This window comes from Rosa chinensis, chromosome 2, assembly GCF_002994745.2.
Source record: "Rosa chinensis cultivar Old Blush chromosome 2, RchiOBHm-V2, whole genome shotgun sequence".
Lineage (NCBI taxonomy): Eukaryota > Viridiplantae > Streptophyta > Magnoliopsida > Rosales > Rosaceae > Rosa > Rosa chinensis.
Window position 1 is genome coordinate 12,604,169 of NC_037089.1, and position 22,808 is coordinate 12,626,976.

General features: G+C 41.3%; 4 protein-coding genes across 5 annotated transcripts; 1 reads left to right on the forward strand and 3 right to left on the reverse strand.

The window, feature by feature from the left end:
- Positions 1 to 3,740: 3,740 nt before the first annotated feature.
- On the reverse strand, positions 3,741 to 5,556 carry LOC112187477 (AAA-ATPase At2g18193). Its single transcript, XM_024326285.2, has one exon. The coding sequence runs from the start codon at positions 5,506 to 5,508 to the stop codon at positions 4,132 to 4,134; it is 1,377 nt and encodes a 458-aa protein (XP_024182053.1). The 5' UTR covers positions 5,509 to 5,556; the 3' UTR covers positions 3,741 to 4,131.
- Positions 5,557 to 8,948: 3,392 nt separating this feature from the next.
- Positions 8,949 to 11,844, forward strand: LOC112187108. The gene is made up of 5 exons (XM_024325759.2): positions 8,949 to 9,424; positions 9,678 to 9,759; positions 9,857 to 10,633; positions 10,864 to 11,124; positions 11,427 to 11,844. The coding sequence occupies exons 1-5, from the start codon at positions 9,007 to 9,009 to the stop codon at positions 11,584 to 11,586; spliced, it is 1,698 nt and encodes a 565-aa protein (XP_024181527.1). The 5' UTR covers positions 8,949 to 9,006; the 3' UTR covers positions 11,587 to 11,844.
- Positions 11,744 to 14,909, reverse strand: LOC112187109 (AAA-ATPase At5g17760). 2 transcript variants are annotated; one of them, XR_005805513.1, is made up of 3 exons: positions 13,616 to 14,909; positions 12,120 to 12,746; positions 11,744 to 11,959 (listed from the first exon to the last, which is right to left on the reverse strand). XR_005805513.1 is itself a non-coding variant. In XM_024325760.2 (2 exons), the coding sequence occupies exons 1-2, from the start codon at positions 14,612 to 14,614 to the stop codon at positions 12,231 to 12,233; spliced, it is 1,515 nt and encodes a 504-aa protein (XP_024181528.1). In that variant the 5' UTR covers positions 14,615 to 14,635; the 3' UTR covers positions 12,034 to 12,230. The 2 variants fall into 2 exon arrangements, 1 of the variants encoding a protein (XP_024181528.1); XM_024325760.2 differs by lacking the exon at positions 11,744 to 11,959 and having other exon boundaries at positions 12,034 to 12,746; positions 13,616 to 14,635.
- A 916-nt stretch (positions 14,910 to 15,825) lies between these two features.
- On the reverse strand, positions 15,826 to 19,250 carry LOC112188100 (AAA-ATPase At3g50940). The gene is made up of 4 exons (XM_024327125.2): positions 18,606 to 19,250; positions 17,810 to 18,154; positions 17,443 to 17,716; positions 15,826 to 16,534 (listed from the first exon to the last, which is right to left on the reverse strand). Exons 1-4 carry the CDS (start codon positions 19,013 to 19,015, stop codon positions 16,040 to 16,042), a joined length of 1,524 nt encoding a protein of 507 aa, XP_024182893.1. The 5' UTR covers positions 19,016 to 19,250; the 3' UTR covers positions 15,826 to 16,039.
- Between the last annotated feature and the right edge of the window lie 3,558 nt (positions 19,251 to 22,808).

Sequence of the window (22,808 nt, forward strand, 5' to 3'; positions counted from 1 at the left end):
GGCGGCGCAATAGGCACATAGACTGCACACCCAAATATGCGTAAGTGTGAGACATCAGGCTCATACCCAGTAACCATCTGGGACGCAGAGAAGGGTTGAGTGGCAGTGGGCCTCAGACGAATAAGCACAGCTGCATGCAATATTGCATAGCCCCAAGCAGAAATAGGGAGATTGGTGCGCATCACCAATGCTCGAGCAACCATTTGTAGTCGTTTAATGGTGGCTTCTGCGAGACCATTTTGGGTATGAACATGAGGAACAGGATGTTCAACATCAATCCCAATGGACATGCAATAATCATCAAAAGTCTTTGATGTAAACTCCCCAGCATTGTCTAATCTTATAGACTTAATGGGATGATCAGGGTGGTGAGCCCGTAACTTAATTATTTGTGCTAGGAGTTTAGCAAATGCAGCGTTCCTTGTGAACAATAGCATGACATGTGACTAGCGTGTCGATGCATCAACCAACACCATAAAATATCTAAATGGTCCGCATGGTGGTTGAATAGGTCCACAAATATCACCTTGGATTCTTTGCAAGAATGGTATATTTTCTTTGGTGTCCTTTGCATAGGATGGTCTCGATCCTAACTTTGCTAAAGAGCAGGCTTTGCAGAACGAATGATGGGCTTTGGAAACAACCAATGAGGATTTTGGTTGAGCCATGAAATCACAATGGACCTTAGAAGTAAAAATGGGAGTCAAGGGAGCAGGGGTGGCGTTAAAGCCACCCTTGGGCCGCAGGGGGATGGCGGCGCCGACCGGGGATGGCCGGACTTGAGGGGGAAAGGCGCCGTGAGGCGCAGGTGCTCCTCCTTGATCCAAATTTCGAGTTTTACTTCCTTTCGTTCTGAAAAAGGGATGTCCGTGTGAAGTCTTTAATATACGGATCATCATGTCACGACCTGGGTGTCCCAAACGGTCGTGCCAAAGCCTATACGTGTCGGAATCCCATAAATCATCTCTCATGACATGGTTGGATTCAATGACTCGAATAGTGGTTGCATACAACCCACTAGAGCGACACATAAGTTTCTCTAATACTCGTTTATTTCCGTAGTCATTAGAGGTGATGCAAAGGAACTCTTGTCCATTCTCACAATGCGTTTCCGCATGAAAACCATTGGCTCTTATATCTTTAAAATAATAAAGTTCGAAAAACATGTCTACGACATGAGATAAAATAAATCGATACTTTATTAATAATATCCAATGATGACACCAAAGTTTCGTGACCATAATCTAATCCAATATAAAAATCAAATCGTAGACAAATCGTAGTCACTCTATCCGTTCGGCAATTTCAATTTAGTTGTGACCAGGTAAGGTAAGGCGAGATTTTGGTGGAGCGTTGCTCACTTTTAAAACCGTTCTCTCAGATCAAACCTTGCCTAGACATCACAAGTACTCTTGAGTACGCCTAGAGGGAAAGAGTTAATACAATAAGTCATTTTATTGATATAAGGCATAATTGCCATGACATAATTCTTGGAAAAATAAAAGACTATAAATAAAAATCTGCGGTATTTTGTCTTCATCGCCAGATTTAAAGTCTTTGTGAACTCGAAGTCTTGATCACCATGATGCGACTACCTTCGTAGGTACATTGCAAATTCAGGTCCATTGATCAGACGTTCCATATCAGAAATAGACACCATAAAGAGGATTCTCCCTTGATTGAGGCGCATTGGCGCAATATGCATAGTCCCTAGGACTGGTGGCGTTGGAAAGTGGTGCCCATGGCCAACGTTGGCTCCATGGTTTCCAACCCTATTTCCCTCAAAATCACGCCTCCTACGGTCGTGGGATTGTCGCCTTGAGCGATTACCTTCTTGAGCATTTCGATCGTATGGATCATGACGTCGATGGCGACTTTCTCTAGCCATAGGACGATGCTCTTGATAGCTATCTTGAAGCCTATCAAATCTTCTTTTCACAAGTTCATTGCCATGTCTTTCAGTAATGACCATAGCTTCAATAAGCTGTTGAAAACTTGTGATCCGCCTTGCATTTACATGAGTCCGGAATAAGTCAGAGGACCTCATAGCATAGACGGGGAAGGTATTGAGGGTTTTCTCAATCAATTGGTCTTCTGTGATTGTTTTTCCACAGAGACGCATCATTGCTTTGATGCTGAGAGCTTCCGAATAAAATTGCATGACAGTGTCAAATTCATAGAAGCGAAGATCGTTCCATTCTGCTTCTGTATTCGGAAGAATGGAGTCACGAACATTGCCATATCATTCGCGAAGCGCATGCCAAAGCTTTATGGCGCTATCCTCATTTATGAACTCAAACTGGAGGTCACTATCCATGTGACGTTTCATAAAGGCAAGTGCCTTGGAATTATCTTTCTCAGTTTGAGGGTCTGGAGCTGTTTCTATAAGACAAAGCTCTTGGATTGTATGCAATAAATCACGGGCAATGAGGTGGATCTCGACATCAGTGACCCAAATTAAGTACCTTTTGCCTGCATAATCCAATGGAACAAAATCGAGTTTGTTTGTGTTTGACATCCTGAAAGATGAAACAAAAACAAGTTAGTTTCGGAGTCAATGCTTCCACGAAAACTAAATAAGATTTCCGAGCTATGCTACCAAGAAATCGATTTCCAAGAATAATTGGATTAGACCGAAACAATGATGTTTATATGGTCGTTAATCGATGCTTACGGATGCTCTTAGTCCGAAGTCTTACGAACGCTCTTAGTTCGTTAAATTGCGTGAATCCCCACGATTCCGCTTTTCAAGAATCGAACCCACGTTATAAGAAAGGTGGGATGTAGAAGAAGGGAGGTTTTCAAGTCCCCGAGAAAAGAAGAAGTATTTAAAATGCTGAAGGCATGAACTTTATTCTTAAAATACTTACTTGCTTAAATACTTACTTGTTGATTTCGGGTTTTGGATCACGCGCGTGTTGATGCAGGCGTGATGTGGTGTTGAATGCGTGGGGCAGCAGGGGCTGCAGTGATGTTGCAGTAGCAGTAGGTTGCAGCAGGAGAAAGAAGAGCTGCTGAGGTGGGTGTGCTGCAGGGGCAGCAGATATACGGCAGATTCTGTTCTGAACAGCTTGTACCTCGATTGGTGTACAGATCTCAATATGACTCCGATAAGGCTGAAATTCGGAGGTTAGATGGAAGAGACAGAGACGAACAACTTTGATGAAGAAAGTTTTTCGATCTGAGCTTCCAAACTAGACGTTTCGAGGCTTGCAAGAAGACGGATGTGCACAGGAACGGGAAAAAGATGCAGTGGGTGTGCGTTGGCTTGTTTGCGCAGCAGGGATGCTTCGGTGGCAGCAGGCTGGAACGCAGGGCTGCAGGGAGGGGGCAGCAGGGGCTGCTGTGCAAGGTTGCAAGCACACGGGTGCTCGGGCTGCAGCGAAGGCTCGGCTAGCTCGGGCTAGGGGCTGCTTTGTGAATGAGTTTTGGTTTTTCTGTTTTGTGGTTAGAGTCGTGCTGATAACGTGTTTAAGTATAATGTATTTGAGAGAGATTGATGAGAGAGATGTGTTCTTATTATTGAGAATAGGAGCCCTATATATAGGGATTACAAAGTGCTAGTTCTAATGTTACAAGGAATACCAATCCGTGTAGGATTGGGAAATCTAGAACCTTCTCTCCTATTGCTACTCCTAGTTTGATAAGGCACACTAAATCGATATTCCTTCAACAGGAACAGGATTGTTTTTTATTTTCTTGTTTTTGGTCAAGATATACAAAAATAGCATACAAGTCTACAACTACAATTAGGTGAGTCGCTGCAGCACTGATATTTTTGTTATGTTTCCCTTTGGGCCTTCGACCCATTACACCAAAATAGAAAGGAAAATAACATACAAAGAGATCAAAAGAGGAGGTGCTCCTTTCTGTTCATTCTTGAGTTAAGTACACCAAGTGAGCCATTACATCAGATCGAATTCATTCAAGATATACTCCCATTAGCACTTTGGGCTTCCGTTCAGTTAATCCCAATATCTGGTTTTTTCCCTTTTTTTTTTCTCTATATCACTGTTCGAGAGAAAACGCAATGCCTCAATGAATTAAGTTTAATTTGGATTTTGGAACATGCTTCAGGATCTGAAGCAAGGGAAGATGCAAGTTCATCATCAAGGTCCATTTTTATGCATCTTATTTTGCTTCTTCTTGACTTTCAGTTTTATCAGTCCCTTCATCCTGGGTCTTTTTGCTCTCAACCTCCGCTTTCTTTCTTTTGAGGAAATTGACAAGCCCTTGTAGAGCAACATCTGCATCATCACTCTTCATCAGCTCCTCAGCAACCTCGGCAGGGGTGACGTTTGTGCTCTCTATCAACTCTTCAATTTCTCCACAGAGCCGATGAGGGTTGCTCGCATGAATGCCAAGGTAGTTAGAGGCCAAGATCCTGAACCCGCTTGCAGTGCAATACGACATGTGAATATGCACGTCCATTCGTCCAGGTCGCAACAATGCAGGGTCTAACCGATCCTTGTGGTTAGTGGTGAAGATAATGATTCTCTCATCACCGACGCTTGACCACAAACCATCTATGAAGTTGAGCAGGCCAGAGAGCGAAAACGTATTGTTAGAGCGTTGAACCCGGCTGTCTGTCTCCCGGTTTTCGGTTTCAGCGCTGCAATCAATGTCCTCGATCACCAAGATGGACCGATTTGAAGTAGCCAGCAATGTCCTCTTTAAATGATAGTCGCTGTGAATGGTACTAAGCTCCAAATCATACACATCAAAGTTGAGGTAATTAGCCATGGCCGCAATCAAGCTAGATTTGCCGGTACCAGGCGGACCATATAACAAATACCCTCTTTTCCAAGCCTTCCCAACCCTCTTATAGAACCCCTTTCTGCTCACAAACCTATCCAAATCGTCGATGATCATGCTCTTCAGCTCCGGATCAATAGCCAATGTGTCAAAAGTCGAAGGGTGCTCAAGATCTATCGAACCTGAGTGACTCGAATTGAGCTTGAGCACCTTCTCCTCTTCGTTAATCGCCTTGGCCCGATCCAACACATATGGCAAGTATGCTTCCACCACCAACGCTTTATGCTTCTTAACGAACGTTAGCTCAAAGTGACTCTTATCACTACCATGATCCTTGCTTTCGGTGCACACGAAGCGCCACTTGAGCTTGATGTTCTCAAAAGAGTCCATGATCTCCTCGTTTTTCTCGATGGCAAGGCTGATGGTCTTTTGCCTAGGCGTTTTGCTGACCCTTAGACGCTCGTTGAGGGGACTGATCTTGGTTTGGAGGTAGACCTCCGCCGCCTCGTAGACTTGGTTGTTGTTCATGCTGGACTTCTCGTCGACTATGAGGGTGAGGTTGGAGGATTTAGGAGTGTAGAAGTAGCCGAGGAGGGAGTGGAGGTAGGAGCGGAGCTGGTGGGGGATGAGCTGGTCCGCCATGGAACGAGCCAACATGAGGAATGCGGCCAAGGATGCGTAGGCGGAGAACAAGGACGAGGCTGTTGCAGGCAGGTTAGTGAGACTGAGGGCTGGAATCATGGTGGTGTTCATTGTGTTCCTCTGAATTTTGATTCAGGTTTGGGACGACGAAGAAGATTGTGAGGTGGGGTTTATATATGGTGAGTTGTATGAGTGGGGAGCAAGGAAATTGCTTAGTTGAGAAGCAATTTGTCTATGTTATATAATAAAGTCGGTTTATGACACGTTGATAAGTCATGCCCATTGACCATGACTCATCACACTTTGCTGAAATAGGATTACTCATCGGGACTCATCACAGCAAAGCATGAGATTTCTCTCATTTTCAAAAAAAAAAAAAGCATGAGATTTCTTTAGATAAGTCATGGTCTTAGGGATAATCCAATTCTGATAAAGGTTTAATTAATTCATTTGGCTGGCCATCCACTGTGCCCAAGTATACTTGGTGGCCAAGTTTGGTGATTCTAGTCATTCTACAAGTGTAGGTTGTTATTGCCAAGTGACAAATATACAAAAATTTTCAGTACTTAACTTAATTATAATTATGAGATGAGAATGTGACAATTAAAGAATAAAAATAGGACATTGGGACTTCAATCCATTTTAGATCATATTTATTTTTTGTAAGGTTTTGACATGCCAACTAATTCTAATCTATATTGAGATAAAAAAAAAAAAGTGAAATTAAAACATTTCGGACTATTGTAAAAATGAGATTCGAAAAAATATGAACTTCAAGAATAATGGAGATTTTTCAAAAAGCAATATTTAATTCTCGTCTTGGTCATCAATTCTGAGTTTCTGATAAAGACGAGAGAAATCTGATAGACGAAGTATTAATCACATAGTAAAAAGTGAAAACCTAACTCATTTTTAAAAGAATAATAAAACAAGATAATAAATTACGATTTTAAAGAGAATCTATTCATTTTAATTCGACAATATAATTGCCACGCTAGTTAAATTCATAAACCCTAAATCCTATGGAAAATCTGTCATAATTATCAAAAATGAAAATAGAATGTACTTTTTTTTTTTTTGAGAATGGATGGTATGTGCTTATTTGAAAGGGTCCTTGACCAAAAGCCCCAAAATGAGCAAAAATTATCCCACTTACCCCAGCAACAGATTTTAATTCCCACTAACCCAATTTGAACTAAAATAACAATTTTACCCTCCATCTAATTAATGAATTACATCATATGCCATCAATTTTCTCTCCTGTCTCCCTATCCTTCTACGATCTGCACTCTCTCTCTCTCTCTCTCTCTCTCTCTCTCTCTCTCTCTCTCTCTCTCTCTCTCTCTCTCTCTCTCTCTCTCTCATCCCTCTCCGATCTGCTATCTCTCACCGCCGTCGTCATTTTCAAATTCTGCCGCCGGTCTCACCAGGCTCGCAACATCGCCAGATTGGTTTGGGTCGTCGTGGAGGCCAGGAGATTTCGTCAGATCCAGTTTTGGAGATCGTCTCCGAGCGCCGGTTATGGACATCGTCTCCGCCTCTACTTCACCGCCTGCGACACCGTCAACTGCACCGACTCCCTCTTTGACAATCTCAACGCCAGCCATGGAGCCGAGGACCGCAAGAAGGACCACCACCACAAAATCATCACCAACCACTCTTATGCTGGAGACGACGGTGCCGACCCGACCCGGTCAGGGCTTCACCTTGTTGGAATTCGGATCTTCATGGTTGGTTCCTTATATTCGAGTCCAGTTTGGCAGGTTTGGCACAGTTTCGACTGCAACAAAAATGGAGAAGATGACATGGGTGCCCAGATCAATTTATCTGTTTTTTTTTTTCATAAAATGGTGCAGAATTCCTAGAAAGAAAGAAAAAATGAAGGAAAAAAGGTTCTATTGGGGCAATAGAAGTCTGTTAACTAAGGGTCCTTGACCAAAAGCCCCAAAATGAGCAAAAATTATCCCACTTACCCCAGCAACAGATTTTAATTCCCACTAACCCAATTTGAACTAAAATAAAAATTTTACCCTCCATCTAATTAATGAATTACATCATATGCCATCAATTTTCTCTCCTGTCTCCCTATCCTTCTACGATCTGCACTCTCTCTCTCTCTCTCTCTCTCTCTCTCTCTCTCTCTCTCTCTCTCTCTCTCTCTCTCTCTCATCCCTCTCCGATCTGCTATCTCTCACCGCCGTCGTCATTTTCAAATTCTGCCGCCGGTCTCACCAGGCTCGCAACATCGCCAGATTGGTTTGGGTCGTCGTGGAGGCCAGGAGATTTCGTCAGATCCAGTTTTGGAGATCGTCTCCGAGCGCCGGTTATGGACATCGTCTCCGCCTCTACTTCACCGCCTGCGACACCGTCAACTGCACCGACTCCCTCTTTGACAATCTCAACGCCAGCCATGGAGCCGAGGACCGCAAGAAGGACCACCACCACAAAATCATCACCAACCACTCTTATGCTGGAGACGACGGTGCCGACCCGACCCGGTCAGGGCTTCACCTTGTTGGAATTCGGATCTTCATGGTTGGTTCCTTATATTCGAGTCCAGTTTGGCAGGTTTGGCACAGTTTCGACTGCAACAAAAATGGAGAAGATGACATGGGTGCCCAGATCAATTTATCTGTTTTTTTTTTTTCATAAAATGGTGCAGAATTCCTAGAAAGAAAGAAAAATGAAGGAAAAAAGGTTCTATTGGGGCAATAGAAGTCTGTTAAAGCGTCTATTGGGGGGCAATAGACTTTTTGAATTGATGTAATGTTCTCATTTTTTTCTTTAATCAAAGTTTTATTTGTCTAAATCTAGGAAGATTAGTTCCTATTCTGGTGACTGAAAGTTCTATTGGGGGGCAATACATGGCTGATAGTCGTCTATTGGGGGCAATAGACCTCTATTGGGGGCAATAGATGTTTTGAATTGATGTAATCTCCTCGTTTTTTTTCTTTAATCAAAGTTTTATTTGTGTAGTTTTAGAAAGATTAATTACCATTTCGGTAATCTAAACGTCTATTGGGGGGCAATAGACGTCTACTGGAGGGCAATACATGGCTGATAGTCGTCTATTGGGGGCCAATAGACGTCTATTAGGGGGTAATAGACTATTGGGGCCATAGACGTCTATTGGGGGGCAATAGACGTCTATTGCCCCTCTATTAGGTGACCGAAATCCGGCGACCGGTGACCGGATTCCGGCGAAAGTTGGCCGGAATCCGGCGAACGTTGGCCGGAATCCGGCGGCCAGTGACCGGAATCCGGCAGCCGGTGACCGGATTCCGGCGGCCGGTGATGAGCTCCGGCGAAGTCTCCCATGGTTTCTCTCTCTTCTATTTTTTCTCTCTCTCTCTCTAAGTAACAAGGGGGTGAGGGTAAAATGGTATTAAAAAAAAATTAAAAACAAAAAAAAGGTATTAGGGAAGACTCCCTTAGAGTGTATTGGGTAAGAGAGAATTAAAAAAACTTAATGGGGTAAGTGGGAAAAAAATCCCTAGAAATGGGGTAAATGGACAAAATCCAAGACTAAAAAAAAAGAAAAAAGAAACAATGTTTGTATAGAAAATGACCTTGAAAAAGTGAGACGAGAACGAAGTAGGACAAAGCAAAATGAGCTTGAAGCCTGAAACCACCGGCGAAACTGGTATAAAATGGCGTTTCACATGGGAATCCCAATCCCACATCCCAACCCTCCGCCTATTCCTATTCGATTCCTCCACCAACCCCTCCACTCAATGCCACGACCTCAAGGTCCACCTCAGCCTCTCAGACTCTCTCGTCCTGCTGACCTGGACCGCCGCCGGCGCCGGCGAAGTCTCGCTCAGGGTTCCCATGCCTAGGGTTTTGCTGGACGACGAGTCGCCGGTCAGCTTCAAAGCCTTGGATGACCACATTGAGGTCAAGCTCTCCCTCCTTCTCCCTGTTGATCACTCTATTGTGCTCAACTTCGACTCTATACTCAGTTTGAGTGAGATGAGGTTGAATGGAGACGAAGAGAATGGAGCGAAACCGCTCTCGGTGGACTCCGGTGAGCTCAAATTGTTGCTTGATTTTGAAAAGTTTTGAACTTTTGGTTTATTAATTTGTGTTTTGCTGAAAGACTTTAGCTTTTTTTGTTCTTGGTGTGTAAATTATGATAATTTTTTACCCAATAAGTTGTTATAGATGTATAAGAAGATGATTTTTCATGTGTGAATTCATAGATTTTGAATGTGTAGCTTTCTTTTGTTGTGTACAAACTGCTGCTTCTTATGATGTGATGCTGGTTTTGGTTGGTTCAGATGTAAAGAGTCTATCTTCTGGGGGAGAAGTTCACTTTTATTGCAGAAGTTGCTCATATAAGTTGACTGCAAGACCCCTTAGGTAAGATGTAGTGACTTGCTGTGCCTATAAGTTTGGTTGAACTGAAGTACTGAAAGTTTGTTTGACATGTCCTGTTTCGGCGTTTTGCTTAATGTAGAACTTTTGTGGAAATGCCTTCAGTCAACTGGCGAGAGGTGGCGGATAACTGGTTTGGGAATTGCTGCTGTTCGTTTGGAGAAGTTAGTGAGAGGCTGGTTGCTGGATATGCAAATTCTTACACAAGTAAGATTGGTGTGTGCCTGGTGAGCTCTACAAATATTACGCTTTGCAAAGATGATCTTGTTGAATGTGAGTTTCTCGAATCGGGTGTATGTGAAAGACAGGATAATGAATCAGATGCCAGTGGTGAGTGTGGTCCTAATGAATCTGAACTTGCTCCTCGAAGTAATGGCGGATGTAATGAGATACTTAAGTCAGAAAATAAGGAAAAGTATATAGATGCTGATTGTAAAAGTGACGCTACTAAGGAACAAAGTAACAGTGAGGGTGTGCCTCATAGGGGTTCAGAATCGGATTGTTCTGTAAGATTGACATCAGTAGCAGTATGCTGTGATGATATGGAAAGTCATGTGCAAAACTATGATGGTGAAGGCTGCAGGCATCATTTGTCTGAATCTTCTACAGAGCAAAATACAGAGATTCTGAAAAATCACAAATCTTTGCTAAATGGGTTTCTTGAAAATATTTTCATGGTTAGGTCCTCCAATCTTTCAGTAGATGTTGAATGGGTTGAATTTTTCTGCCCTCAGTGTTCATCTCTCCTTGGAGCTTACCCTTGTGATAATGGTGGCAGACTTATTGATGGTGGTGTTCGATTGTTTAAATGCAGTATTGCAACTAGTCTTCCAGTTGGTGGGACAAGAGACGTTTTCAGGTTGGCTTATAATGATCTACAATTCGTATAGCTCTTGTACCTGTTTTTACCTTTACTGTATTTTATGAAGAAAATCTCTCTCTTCTGGTGGGCACTCACAGATGCTCACCCATCTCTTATGTCCACCTTTGCATTTTTCTTTGTTCTTCTTTTCTATTTAGTATTGCAGTTTGTTCAAGTATTCATGTGGTGGATAAGCTTAATTTCATTTAATTTGTTTCATGGGACAGGAAGTATACCTTGGAGAGAATGTTTGCAAACCAGCTACTCGAATGTGCAAAAGATCAGTTATCATTTAGGACCGTGGTTAGGGACCTGAAACAAAGATCTCCAATGCTGCAAATTGTTCTCATAAATACAAATTCTTGGTCCAGCACTGGTCATTGTCTGGCCACACAGGGCAATACCAAATCAGTACCAAAGATAGATCTGCATCCTGTCATCAAGGTGCTATTTTCCGAGTGCAGCAGCAGCACTGAGTCTCAATTAAGGTTGGTTTAATATTTCAGCTCTTTATATGTTTTAATGAGTCGTATGAAATATGCAATGCACATCCTGAAAGTGTTCCTAGAGTAGCCTTAGTACATACAGGAATATAATTTTCTTCCTGTGATTTTAGTTAGAGATATTCCGTTAGACAGCTGTGCTATGTGCAACAGGATTTATGTTTTTTTTTCTTTTTTTGGAGAAATGCAATAGGATTTATTTAGTTCAGACTAGCATCCATCTATTGTCTCTTTTGTCCTATATGCTTTCTTTTACTAGCTTTATAATATAAGAGGAACTTGTGTAGGATGTTGGAAGATTTAATAACAAAGGATGTAGCTGAGGAGGTTTTCATGCTGACACATCAGATAGAAGAATTAATCAAGTCTCTGTCAGCAAGACGGGATTTATTTCCACCTTCATACTCATCCCTCGAGGGTTTATCTTTGTCATCCATGCCAATGTAGGACTGTAGGAGTATTGTAGACCTCAATTTGATTCCAACATCTTTGGCCAAGAGATTTGCCAAGAGTGACACAGCTGATTATTGGCAGGTAGGGGGAGAAGGAAGCATATTAAAGAGGTGATGATGTGTAACAATGGAAGATGAGGAGACTAGGAGAGTTGATTTTGTAACTAGCTTTAAATAGGCCAATTAAGTTTTGAACTTGTAGTTTGGAGCAATGTAGCATGTAATTTTTGATGTAGTAGACTTGTTTTTGAAAGAGCTTGATCCATAGTTTTCTTACTTTCCTGGCTACAGATACCTTCTCTCTGTTAATGTCAGTGTAATTAACAGCATGAAGGAATGAGCTTTCAAAATCGATGCAAGCCACAAAAAATTGGTTTTTCAGTTTTGATTTTGGTGCAGGAGTCTGTCAAGGTCATTGTACGAATGATCTTCAAACATGGTTCTTGAGAATGAATAGTTTTATTCATATTTTCTAGTAATTTCCTCAAAAGAGAGGTTTGTGCCAGAATAAAGAGGGCTTAAACAAAACTGACTGATATCTACATGGCCTTTACTCAGTTATTACAATACAGATCTCCAGGAAGTGAAACTAAACCCCAAACTCAAGCATCAATGTTGTATAAGGATCATGGAGAATATTTATGCATAATAGTTGGCTTTAGCTGATAAACGATTGCTGCATCTTTTGGTGGTGTTTTTCCTACTATTCCTCACAGGTTTCTTCTGTTTGTTCTCAGTTTTCTGCCTCTTTGCTCCTTTCACTCCGATCTTCTTTTCATTCTCAACCTCGCATTCATCTCCTTCCATCTTCTTCCGCTTTAAAAGCTTGATCAGTCCTTCAAGTGCAATATCAACTTCTTCACTCTTCATAAACTCTTCTGCTACTTGCGCAGGAGTCACCTCTGTTTCTTTCAGTAAGCCTTCGATTTCATCATAGAGGTAGTGGTGGTTCTGGATACCCAAGTAGTTTGAGGCCAAGAGTTGGAAGCCATGGTATGTGCAATAGGACATGTGAATATGCATGTCCATGCGTCCAGGGCGCAATAGAGCAGAGTCTAATCTCTCCTTGTGATTAGTGGTAAATATTATGATCCTCTCATCTCCACAACTAGACCATAATCCATCTATGAAGTTCAGTAGTCCAGATAGTGTTAACTGCAAAGATTAAAATAGTTAAAAATCTAATACAGTGCTAAGAGTGCATTTTCTAACACGAGTAAGACTATCGAACACATTTTTAAACCACATTTACTTATCACATTATATGGTAGCAGCTGTTCGGTTAATCAACATATCACCTGTTATATAATGTGGTGAACTCATTAAATTCATCCTAGTCAATTAGATCTTGCCAAGGTCTTCTTTTAAACTTGAGGGCAATGAGAAACCAGAAAGTTGTTTGCATCTAACAAAAGTGACTTTGAAAGCTAATCATCATTTACAAACTATAGGACCCAAACGATATGTGAAGAAACTACAAAGCAATTTCCTACCGAACCCAATGTGAGTGCTACCCCATTTGAATCAAAAACAAAAAAACAGGAGAGAGAAAAGAGGGCAGGTCCTGATCGAGGTGGGGTTGCTTGATTGTGAAAGGGGATGCTTTTCTGGGTTATGAGTTGTCGATTGATGAAATGCTCCTCAAGTGGTTCTACAATAATTTCATGCTCATATAACCAATCAGATGCTAACACAACCCAAATTAAGATACACCAAATCACTAAATCAAGCTCAAAGCATTTCATTTCACCCCACAAATCATATCACCCTGCACTTTAGTCCTTGGCTGTTCACTCACTAGGTAGGCAATGAAAAGAAAGAAAGGGAGAACAACAATATAATATAATCTATACAAGAAGAGGAAAGAATGCATCAAAGAAAAAACGTGACAAATTTTTCGCAGTTGATTAGTTTATGATAAACAGATTCTAAAACCGATTATAGTTAGTGGTACCTAATTATATCTGTGGACACAAAAAGCTTAAAATTGTCTGAAAATGAAGTTGAACAGGAGGAGAACAAACCTGTACATCAGGCACTTGCTTTCTTCCATCTCCATGTCGAACCCGATCAGGCAAATCAACACTACAATCAATGTCTTCAATCACAAGAATGGACCGATTTGCGGTGGCCAGCAACAGTTTTCTCAGGTCAGAATCACGAAATATATTAGCAAGCTGCAAGTCATAGACATCAAACTTGAGATGGTTAGCCATGGCTGCAACCAAGCTTGATTTTCCAGTGCCTGGAGGACCATACAACAAGTACCCTCTTTTCCATGCCCTCCCTACTTTCTTATAGAAGTCCTTCCTCCTCACAAACCTGTTAAGATCTTCAATAACAGCATTCTTGAGCTCCAAATCCATGGCCAGAGTCTCAAATGTTGAAGGGTGTTCGAGGTTGATGGAGTCCCACTTGAAGCCATTGTAAGGGTGGTGGTGGCCGGAACTGTTTAATGTGTACATCTTCAAAACCCTTTCTTCATCTTTGATTGCTTTGGCCCTTTCAACAACATAAGGCACATAAATATCCAAGATTTTGTCCTTGTGCTTCTTGTGGAACTTGAGCTCAAAGAACCTCTTTTCGGACCTTGGAGGCGAAAATGGATCGTTGGGATTGTTCTGTCCTGACTCGGCACAAACAAACTTCCACTGGAGCTCAATCCCTTCATAGAAATCCACCAACTTCTCACCTTTCTCGAGCCGAATTGTTAAGTTATTAGCTTTCGGGGTTTTGCTGATTTTGAGCCTGTCAGTCTTGGGACTGATCCTCGTGCACAAGTAAACCTCTGCAGCATCATAGAGTTGGTTTCGGCTTATGCTATTCGATTCCTCGATGACTAGTGTGAGCATAGTGGAGTGAGTTTTGAAGATGTAGCGGAGAGTTGAGTAGAGGTAGCCTCTAACAGGCTGAGGTACTAGCTCATTGGCCATGGATCTAAATAGCATCATTGAGGCTGCCATGGACGCATAAGCAGAGAACAATGATGAAGGAGAAGGCATTTCTTTGGCGGAGAACATCATGGTCGATTACTTTAGAAGGTTTGGAACTGATTTGGTTTTGGTTTTGTGACAATGTTTATGAAATGTTTGAGAAGAAGAAGAAGAAGAAGAGTAGGAAGTGATACAAATAATTGATGGCTTTGCTTAGCTAGTTGGCTTTGGTTTCTTTTTCTTTGGAGTTTTTTAGATACTGAGTGTCCGAGTGTGTGTAAAAATGTCTTTGTGTGTGTGAAAGTCAGTGGAATTCTTAGTATAATAGGTCCAAAAGAGAAAGGGAGAGACGCATGCTTTCTTTTTCCTATATTTTCTTTTGTGTCATGTTTTGGTCTCACTTTTCTCTTTAGTATGTACTAGAATTATTATATTGGAGGACCAGAAAGCTTAATTTCTACAAGCTTCGGGCGCAAGCAACAAGGCCATGTGAGGTTGTGACTTCTACCTGGGTCATGAGGTCTGCTTGTGTATACAGTTCTTGCCTACAACATGTATATGCATCATACGTCTAATCCAGCGATAAGGCATGTGTGAGACTAAAATTATGCAACTATACTGTTGCACAGGTTGAGACAGTTGTTCAATTTAAGTTTCGAGCATATAAATTTTATTATGAGAATACCGTTGTCTATATTATTGGGTGCAGATCTTTTCCTGCTTTTTTCCGATCTCACTACATGCCCTTTGTTTGACATAGGAAGGTGACCATGATATGAAGTCAATGTCACGAATGCATTACTAAATTGCGGTGTCAACTTTTTGATTGAAGAGGGAATCAAGGAATTGGGGAAGTACAAGTAACCTCATTCTTTCATGATCATATTTGAGTTGCAGGCTCACATCAAACTTCAATTAGGTAGAGAATAATATCTGGTAATATAGCACTTTCACAAAAGCACTGGTTTTTGCTGAACGTCTGTTTTCTTCTTCATCTTTATTAGCTTGGTAGTTGGAATTGTATCTATTAGTATTGTCTTGATCCAAAGAAACACAAACCAAATAGAATATGATATTGAACAAAGCTGACCAAAGTTGGGGATATGATTGTTAACTTTCGGCGTGGAAGAGAAAAGCTCCGAGCTAGCAAAGTTGCCAAGTCAGTCGAGCATCCTTTAACTTCTAATTGGTGACTTCATTTCTTAAATTATTTAGCACGGTGTTTGATAGTGGTTTACGTTATAGAACTGAAACATCGGGTTCCTAATCTGACTTCTAGCGAATAGGAGTTCAACAGAAACTAGAGTAACTAGAGTAGGTCTCCTCATTTATAGTTTACAAAAGACTCAGCAGTGTCATGTAATATAACAATTCTAAAAGCCCCACCAGAATGTGATTAAGACTTTCAACTTTGATCTTCAAAGTACTCTTAGCTAATAATCTAATTAGATATCACTCCATGTTTTCATCATCATCAAAATGTATACTATTTTGTTACTCTTTTCATCATCATCATCAATTGTCTACTTTCTTGTTACTTTTCTCATCACCATCTGGTTTCTCATCCTTCTTAGTCTCGGCTTCTTTAGCAGCGGTTTCCTTTTCCTTTTCCTTGGCTTCTAGCTCTTCTTGCTTCCTCTTCACCTCGGCTTCCTCATTTTCCTTCTTCTTCACTTTGAGAAATTCAATCAGGCCTTGCAATGCAATGTCCGGTTCATCACTCTGTATCAGTTGCTCAGCTACTTCTGCAGGCGTGACTTCAGTGATTTCGATTTGGTTCTCAATTGCCTCAAACAGTGTGTGGTCTTTGATTCCGAGGTAATTAGCTGCTAGAAGCCTAAATCCAGTTGGAGTGCAGTAGGACATGTTAACATGAACGTCCATGCGACCAGGGCGCAAGAGTGCAGGGTCGAGCTTTTCTTTGTGATTAGTTGTGAAGATTATGATCCTCTCATCACCACAACTCGACCACAGCCCATCAATGAAATTGAGCAATCCTGATAGTGTCACCTGTGCCATAATAAAATGAGAAACAGTGAGTTAGCCTAGCTTGCATCATGAAGAAAATGTAAACTAATATGGTTGGTCTAATGCAGAAGTTACAAATGGGGTCTTCCTAAATTGATATATCAGATGATGCAATGGAAAAAAAAAAAAAAAAAAACGATAGCAGTAGGGATTTCCATAGGCATTGGACTAAGCCTTTCAAAGATTCATTTCATATTGTAACCTCAAAAATGGGCAAACAGACCTTGACCAGAAAGATAAGTAAAAAGACCCATATATGCTCTAAAGGGGTAAAATGCTCACAATGAGACCTTACATAAACATGGAAGAGTTATTGCTAATTTGATTGGCAATGTGAACAGATAAAATGGGTAAAAGTAGTCCATGTGACCATTATTATTCAGTTTGTTGTGTTATGAAAGAAAAGATTGATCATTACAAAGTAGGTCCATCTGAATCACCATGGAGATGATAACACTAGAAATTCATTGGCCTTTTATGCACTGAAAGGAACTTTCCCTGAAGCTGACTCAAAGTCTGTCTTTTTTTCTGTACAGATTTTTCTATTAGTCCAATCCCACACAATGTGCATGACAAAAGAGGCCTAAAATTTCCACAAGCTTAATGTTGATTTCAAGCTATTCTAATTATGTGTCTGAATTTTCTGGTTCCTTTTTTGGGTATCCTTCCAATACAGGGTCACTTTCACCATCAAGAGCCTGGTAAAGTCTCAAATTCAACCAGCTCCAAAAGTAAAATGTGAAATAATTTCATTAAAAGTTGAAAACACAGTGAAATGTAGTTGTTTCTCAGTCACTTTCACCATGAGTAAGGTGTCCAAGTTCAAATGTATCAAGCAGAATAGTCCAACGAAGCAGAAAAAAACAGAGACAAGGAAAACTAGAACTGACCTGCTTATTATCTCGGGACCCATTTGTAGCATTTGACTCGGCCATTCGATCTTGAAATTCAATGGTGCAGTCAATATCTTCTACAACCAGTATTGATCTATTCGCCATTGAAATGAGCAGCCTCCGAAGCTCAGAGTTGCACCTGAGTTCCGTGAGCTCCAAGTCATAGATGTCAAAGTTCAAGTAATTCGCCATTGCAGCAATCAAGCTCGATTTTCCGGTTCCCGGGGGTCCATACAACAAGTACCCTCGCTTCCATGCCTTCCCAACTTTCCTATACACCCAAAATCAAAATAAATTATGCACAAATTGTGAGTGTAATGCAATCGAAAAATTTCAAACATGTCGTTGATGTTTCAAACCATACCTATAGTACTCCCTCCTCTTGATGAATCTGTCAAGATCTCGAAGAATGAAATTCTTAATCCCTGAGTCCAGAGCCAAGGTCTCAAAGGTTGCAGGGTGATCGAGATTCGTTGGAGTCCAAGCATCTGCCAAATTGCAATAGAGATTGTCATAATCCATGGTGAAGATTTTGAGTGTCTTCTTTTCTTGCTTCATGGATTTTGCGTCTTCCACAATGTGGGGGAGGTAAGAATTCAGAACCAAGTCCAAGTGCTTCTTGTGGAAGCTGAGCTCAAAGCACCTTACTTGTGACCTCAGAGTCGAATTCAGGTCACGAGGGTTGTGGAAGTTCTTGCTCTCAGCCTGCCTGAAAACACAAAAAGATTCATACTTTGACCAAAATGTACAAAAAGAAAACATCAGAAAGCTAATCCACACCCTCACTGGAAAAATGGACTCACAAAATTTACAAAAAGTTCCAAACTTTGTATATAATTACTAGCAGAAAAACCTCAGAAAGCTGTAAGATATCTAAATTGGTCAAATGGGTTCACAAAATTTACCTAAGTTTCCAGCTTTGAGTAAATGTTACCAAAAGAAAGCATCAAAAAGCTAATCATCAATATCAAAATTGGCGAAATGGGGTTCATAAAATTTACAAAAAAGACTCGCACTTATGTAAAATGTGCCAAAAGAAAACATCAGAAAGCATATTCCATGTCCAGATTATACAGATGGGTTCACACTTCACACAATCCACAAAAAGTTTCAAACTTTCAGTAAGAAAACATAAAAAAAAAACTCTTAAATGTTCATACCTGCAGACCAAGACCCAGTTGAACTTGACCCCTTTGAAGAAGTCCACAATCTCTTCATTGCTCTCCATGGTGATAGTGAAGCTCTTCTCCTTCTCGGGCTTGCTGACTTTGAGTCTGTGCGTCGATGGAGAGACTCTGGAGCCCAAGTAGACCTCGGCAGACTCGTAAATCTGGTTGCCGACGAGGCCATCGAACTCGTCGATGACCATGGTGAGTTGGTTAGAGAAGCGAGTGAAGAAGCTTCTGATGCCGGAGAAGAAGTATTCTTGGACCTCATGGGGGAGGAAGTTTTGGGCTATGGACCTCGCTAGCATTGCCGTGGCGGCCACGGAAGCCACGGCGGAGAGGACCGTCTTGGCCGTGGCTAAGTTAGCTTCAGCTGAAGAAGAAGAAGAGGAGGAGGAGGCCATGTTTGGAGGAGTTTGGAATTGGGTTTTGATCAAGTTATGGTTTTAGAAGAAATGGTGTACGCATTTATAGAGCAAAACGGGTGTTTTGAGTTGATTTTTATGAGGGGAAATGTGTTGAATTTTAAGTACTTGAAAAATGTGTAGGAACCATCGGAGGTTGTTTCGTAGAGCAGTGAGAGTGGGTTTGGTTCGACTCTTGGAGACTTGGGAATCACGCAGGGAAGGGCAGGCTGACAATGTGTGACTGTGATACGAGTATTATAGACTCGATCATTTGTATAAATTTGATTTCAGTGGAGACTGAGACCAGGAAGACGAAGACCAACCTTGGGTTATGCATTAAGGTTGACCTACAATTGCGTGTGCAAGAAAATGCACCCTATTCAATTGTTTTTTTTTTTTTTTTTCAATGAAGAAAAGAAAAAAAAAAAAAATATATATATATATAATTTTTTTTTTTTTGAATTGTTCAACACTTTGGTCACTGATATTTTTAAAAATATCATTTTAGTCACTCATCTTTTACATCGTCTTACACATTAATCACTGCCGTTAAATATTCCGTTAAATCTTGTAAATAATACATATTGTGAGGATATTTTCGTCTATGAGATATTTCCTATTAATCATATTAAATTATTAAATAAATTAAGAGAAGTATTGATCTCTCCTTCATCTCCATTCATCACATATATATTGGATATGAGAGTAAAAGACATGTTAGTATAAGTTTATAATTGGCATTCCCTCTTTTAACAAAACTCTACTCATGAAGATCATTAAGCCCAAAGTGTGAGAGCCCAAGTCATGCTTATCCTTGTGGTTGTATTACTGTCGAAAAACCATCTTGAAAATCAGTTTGTTGTCAGCTTCCCCATCTTAGCATGATAGTTCAATTGCAACTTGCTTCTTCTTCTCTTTGGGGGCTGCATTGCTGTTGAAGACCAAGACCAAGTTTGAAGATTAGTTCAATTGCAACTTGCTACCTCATCTCAGTTTGCTACCTTGCTATCGTGCTTCCCAATCCCATCTTAGCTTGCTGTCTTGTCCAAGATCAAGCTCATCTTAGCTTGCTGTCTTGTCCAAGATCAAGCTTCAATCTTGAAGATCAAAAGAAAACCCCTCTTCATCATGGCTTAGGTAAGCTCATACATGGAATCTCTTTCACAAAGTCAATGGTTTTTCATGGGTTCCCTTCTTGTGTCAGCTTTGATTAAGGAATTTGGGAAAAAAATACAAACAGTACCCAACCTATAGCCGACTCCGAATTTCTGTACCTAAATTTTCAAAACTATCACTTTGGTACCTGGAGTTCAGACCCCGACCCAACATATGTACCTGCCGTCATAGACGGCGTTAACTATCATGCCACGTGGCATTTTCTTAGGGGTAAAACCAACCCTCTGTCTTTACCTCCAGGTTGGGCATTGTTTGTATTTTTTTAACCTCTTCTTCCAGAGCTCTCTCTCTCTCTCTCTCTCTCTCTCTCTTCCCTTAACCATTATCAGCAACCACCCACCACCACCAGCAGAACCCTCATTCCTCTCGCCGGCGGTTCTGCCCCACCACCTCCTCCACAAAAACCAAAATCCTAGAAGAAAAAATTTTCTTTGCTGCCACCCTAAACCAAAAAAAAAAAAAAAGGAAATTCTTCCAGCAGCCCCGCGCCTCCTCCTCTCCAGCCCCACCCGCCTTACAGCAACCCTTGCCATAAAGCCCCATAGCCGGCCAGACCAGCACACCAGGCCGAGTGCTGCCCAGCCTCACCAAGTCGCTGCCCAACCTCGCCCAGCGCATCGCGACGCCTAGCTCCCCGCCTACACGCACAACGCCTACTGCCCCCGCATCAGCAGCCCCGCGCCCTGCGTCCCACGCCTGCGCAGCCCATCCAGCGCCCCTCGCCTGCGCAACCCTCCCAGCGCCCCGCACTTGTGCATCCCACCTAGCGCAGCAAGCCTACAGCCTGCCCACCCGCGCCTAAGAAATAAAGTTAATTTGCCCCAATTCTGGGTTTCATTCTTTTAGCAATGGTCTGGAGAAGATGATGGGAGAGTTGGGAGGAAGAAGAAAATGAAGAGAGCTTGAAAAAGAAGAAGAAATCTAGTGAAAGGACGAGAATACCCAGGTTTGACAGTTGACTAACTCCGTAACGGCCAACAGTGTTCTAGGTACTAAAGTTGGGTCGGGGTCCGAACTTCAGGTACTAAAGTGATAGTTTTGAAAATTTGGGTACAGAAATTCGGAGTCGACCATAGGTTGGGTACTGTTTGTATTTTTTTCCCTAAGGAATTTAGGAGTTGGCTTCTAAATTTGATTTTCCAAATTGAATTTTGGGGAATTGGTTTTCATGTGCAATCTGAACTTAAGGGCATGGCTTTACCTTTTCTAATTACGCTTAAAGGGTTTTTGAGTGAACTGTACGTCCTCCTCCTCCTATATATATATGGGTACTCTGTTCATTTTCGGTGATTTAAAAAACAATTGTGTTTTTCAGTCCCTTTATTGTTAAAGAGTTATCTCTTTGGTTTTCTGTTTTTCGAAGTATCTTGTTCCATGTTGAAAACAATTTGAAAAATAATAAACCATTCATTCATTCATGCATATTCATCTCTTGCATCCCATGAGGTCATTTAGGAATTGCAAGCTTCAAAGGTGAAATCTCCAAGACAAACTTGCTGCGTTCATAGCTTGTTTCATAGTTGAGAATTCTGAGTTATTCACTTGTGTAAACAATTAGCAATGAGTGATTACAAACAGTCTAGTAAGTTAGTCTAGAGAAGTTGTCACGTCTAGTGCAATCTTTGTTTTTGTAATCTTGTAAGTTGTTGTTCATTAGTGAATTGCTTTTGGTCTTTCAAGAGTTAAAGGCCACACAAATGTTTTCCCTAGATAAGGTGTTTACTGCGTTAACAAAAATCTGTGTTATTTAATGCTTTAGTTGGTTTGCTTGATTGTTCAATACATGCTGTTCAATATCAGCAGTCAGGATTGATCACCCAGTTGCAATCATTGAGAAAGTTTTTGAACGAAAAAGTGGTTGTGAGCCTATTCACCCCCCCCCCCCCTCTAGGCTCCTTCTAGGATCTTCAAAACAAAAGTATGTCAAATACGTTCTCTCTCTCTCTCTCTCTCTCTCTCTCTCTCTCTCTCTCTCTCTCTCTCTCTCTCTCTCTCTCTCTCTCTTAAAAGCTTCGATTAAGGAAGCAAAGCAAATCAAACAGACCCAGATTTATCTAAATTACATCCTACATGATTAATCCCACTACCACTTGAAACTTGAAAGACTCAGTAACTACTACTACTACCAGTGTACTGCTCCGTCCTCATTTCTCTGAACTTGAGAGAAGAAATACCACCTGGGTCTTTCTCAATTTCCAAAACAAAGACTTGGGTTTTTCTGGGTTTATCCTGAAGCTTTCAAGACTCATGCTTTGTGAACCCATTTTGAAGCTTCAATTCTGGGTGCAATGGCCGCTTCAGGCGGGTATAATTACCAAGATGCCACTACTCATAGAAGCTCTTTTAAGGTGGATAGACCTCTTTCTGTCAATTCCAACCCCAAGTCTTTTGTAAAGTCCAAGCCTTTGCTTCCTCATCGCCAGAACAGCACTGGCTCTATTGATGGTGGTGCTACTAGAGTTGCCTCTAAGGATAATACAGGAGTTCCTGGAAGAGTCCGAGTAGTTGTAAGATTGCGGCCATGTAACTCTGATGAAATGATCTCAGATGCTGATATTGTTGAATTACAGCCAGAGCTTAAAAGATTGAAACTTCAAGTAAGTAACCGAATGTG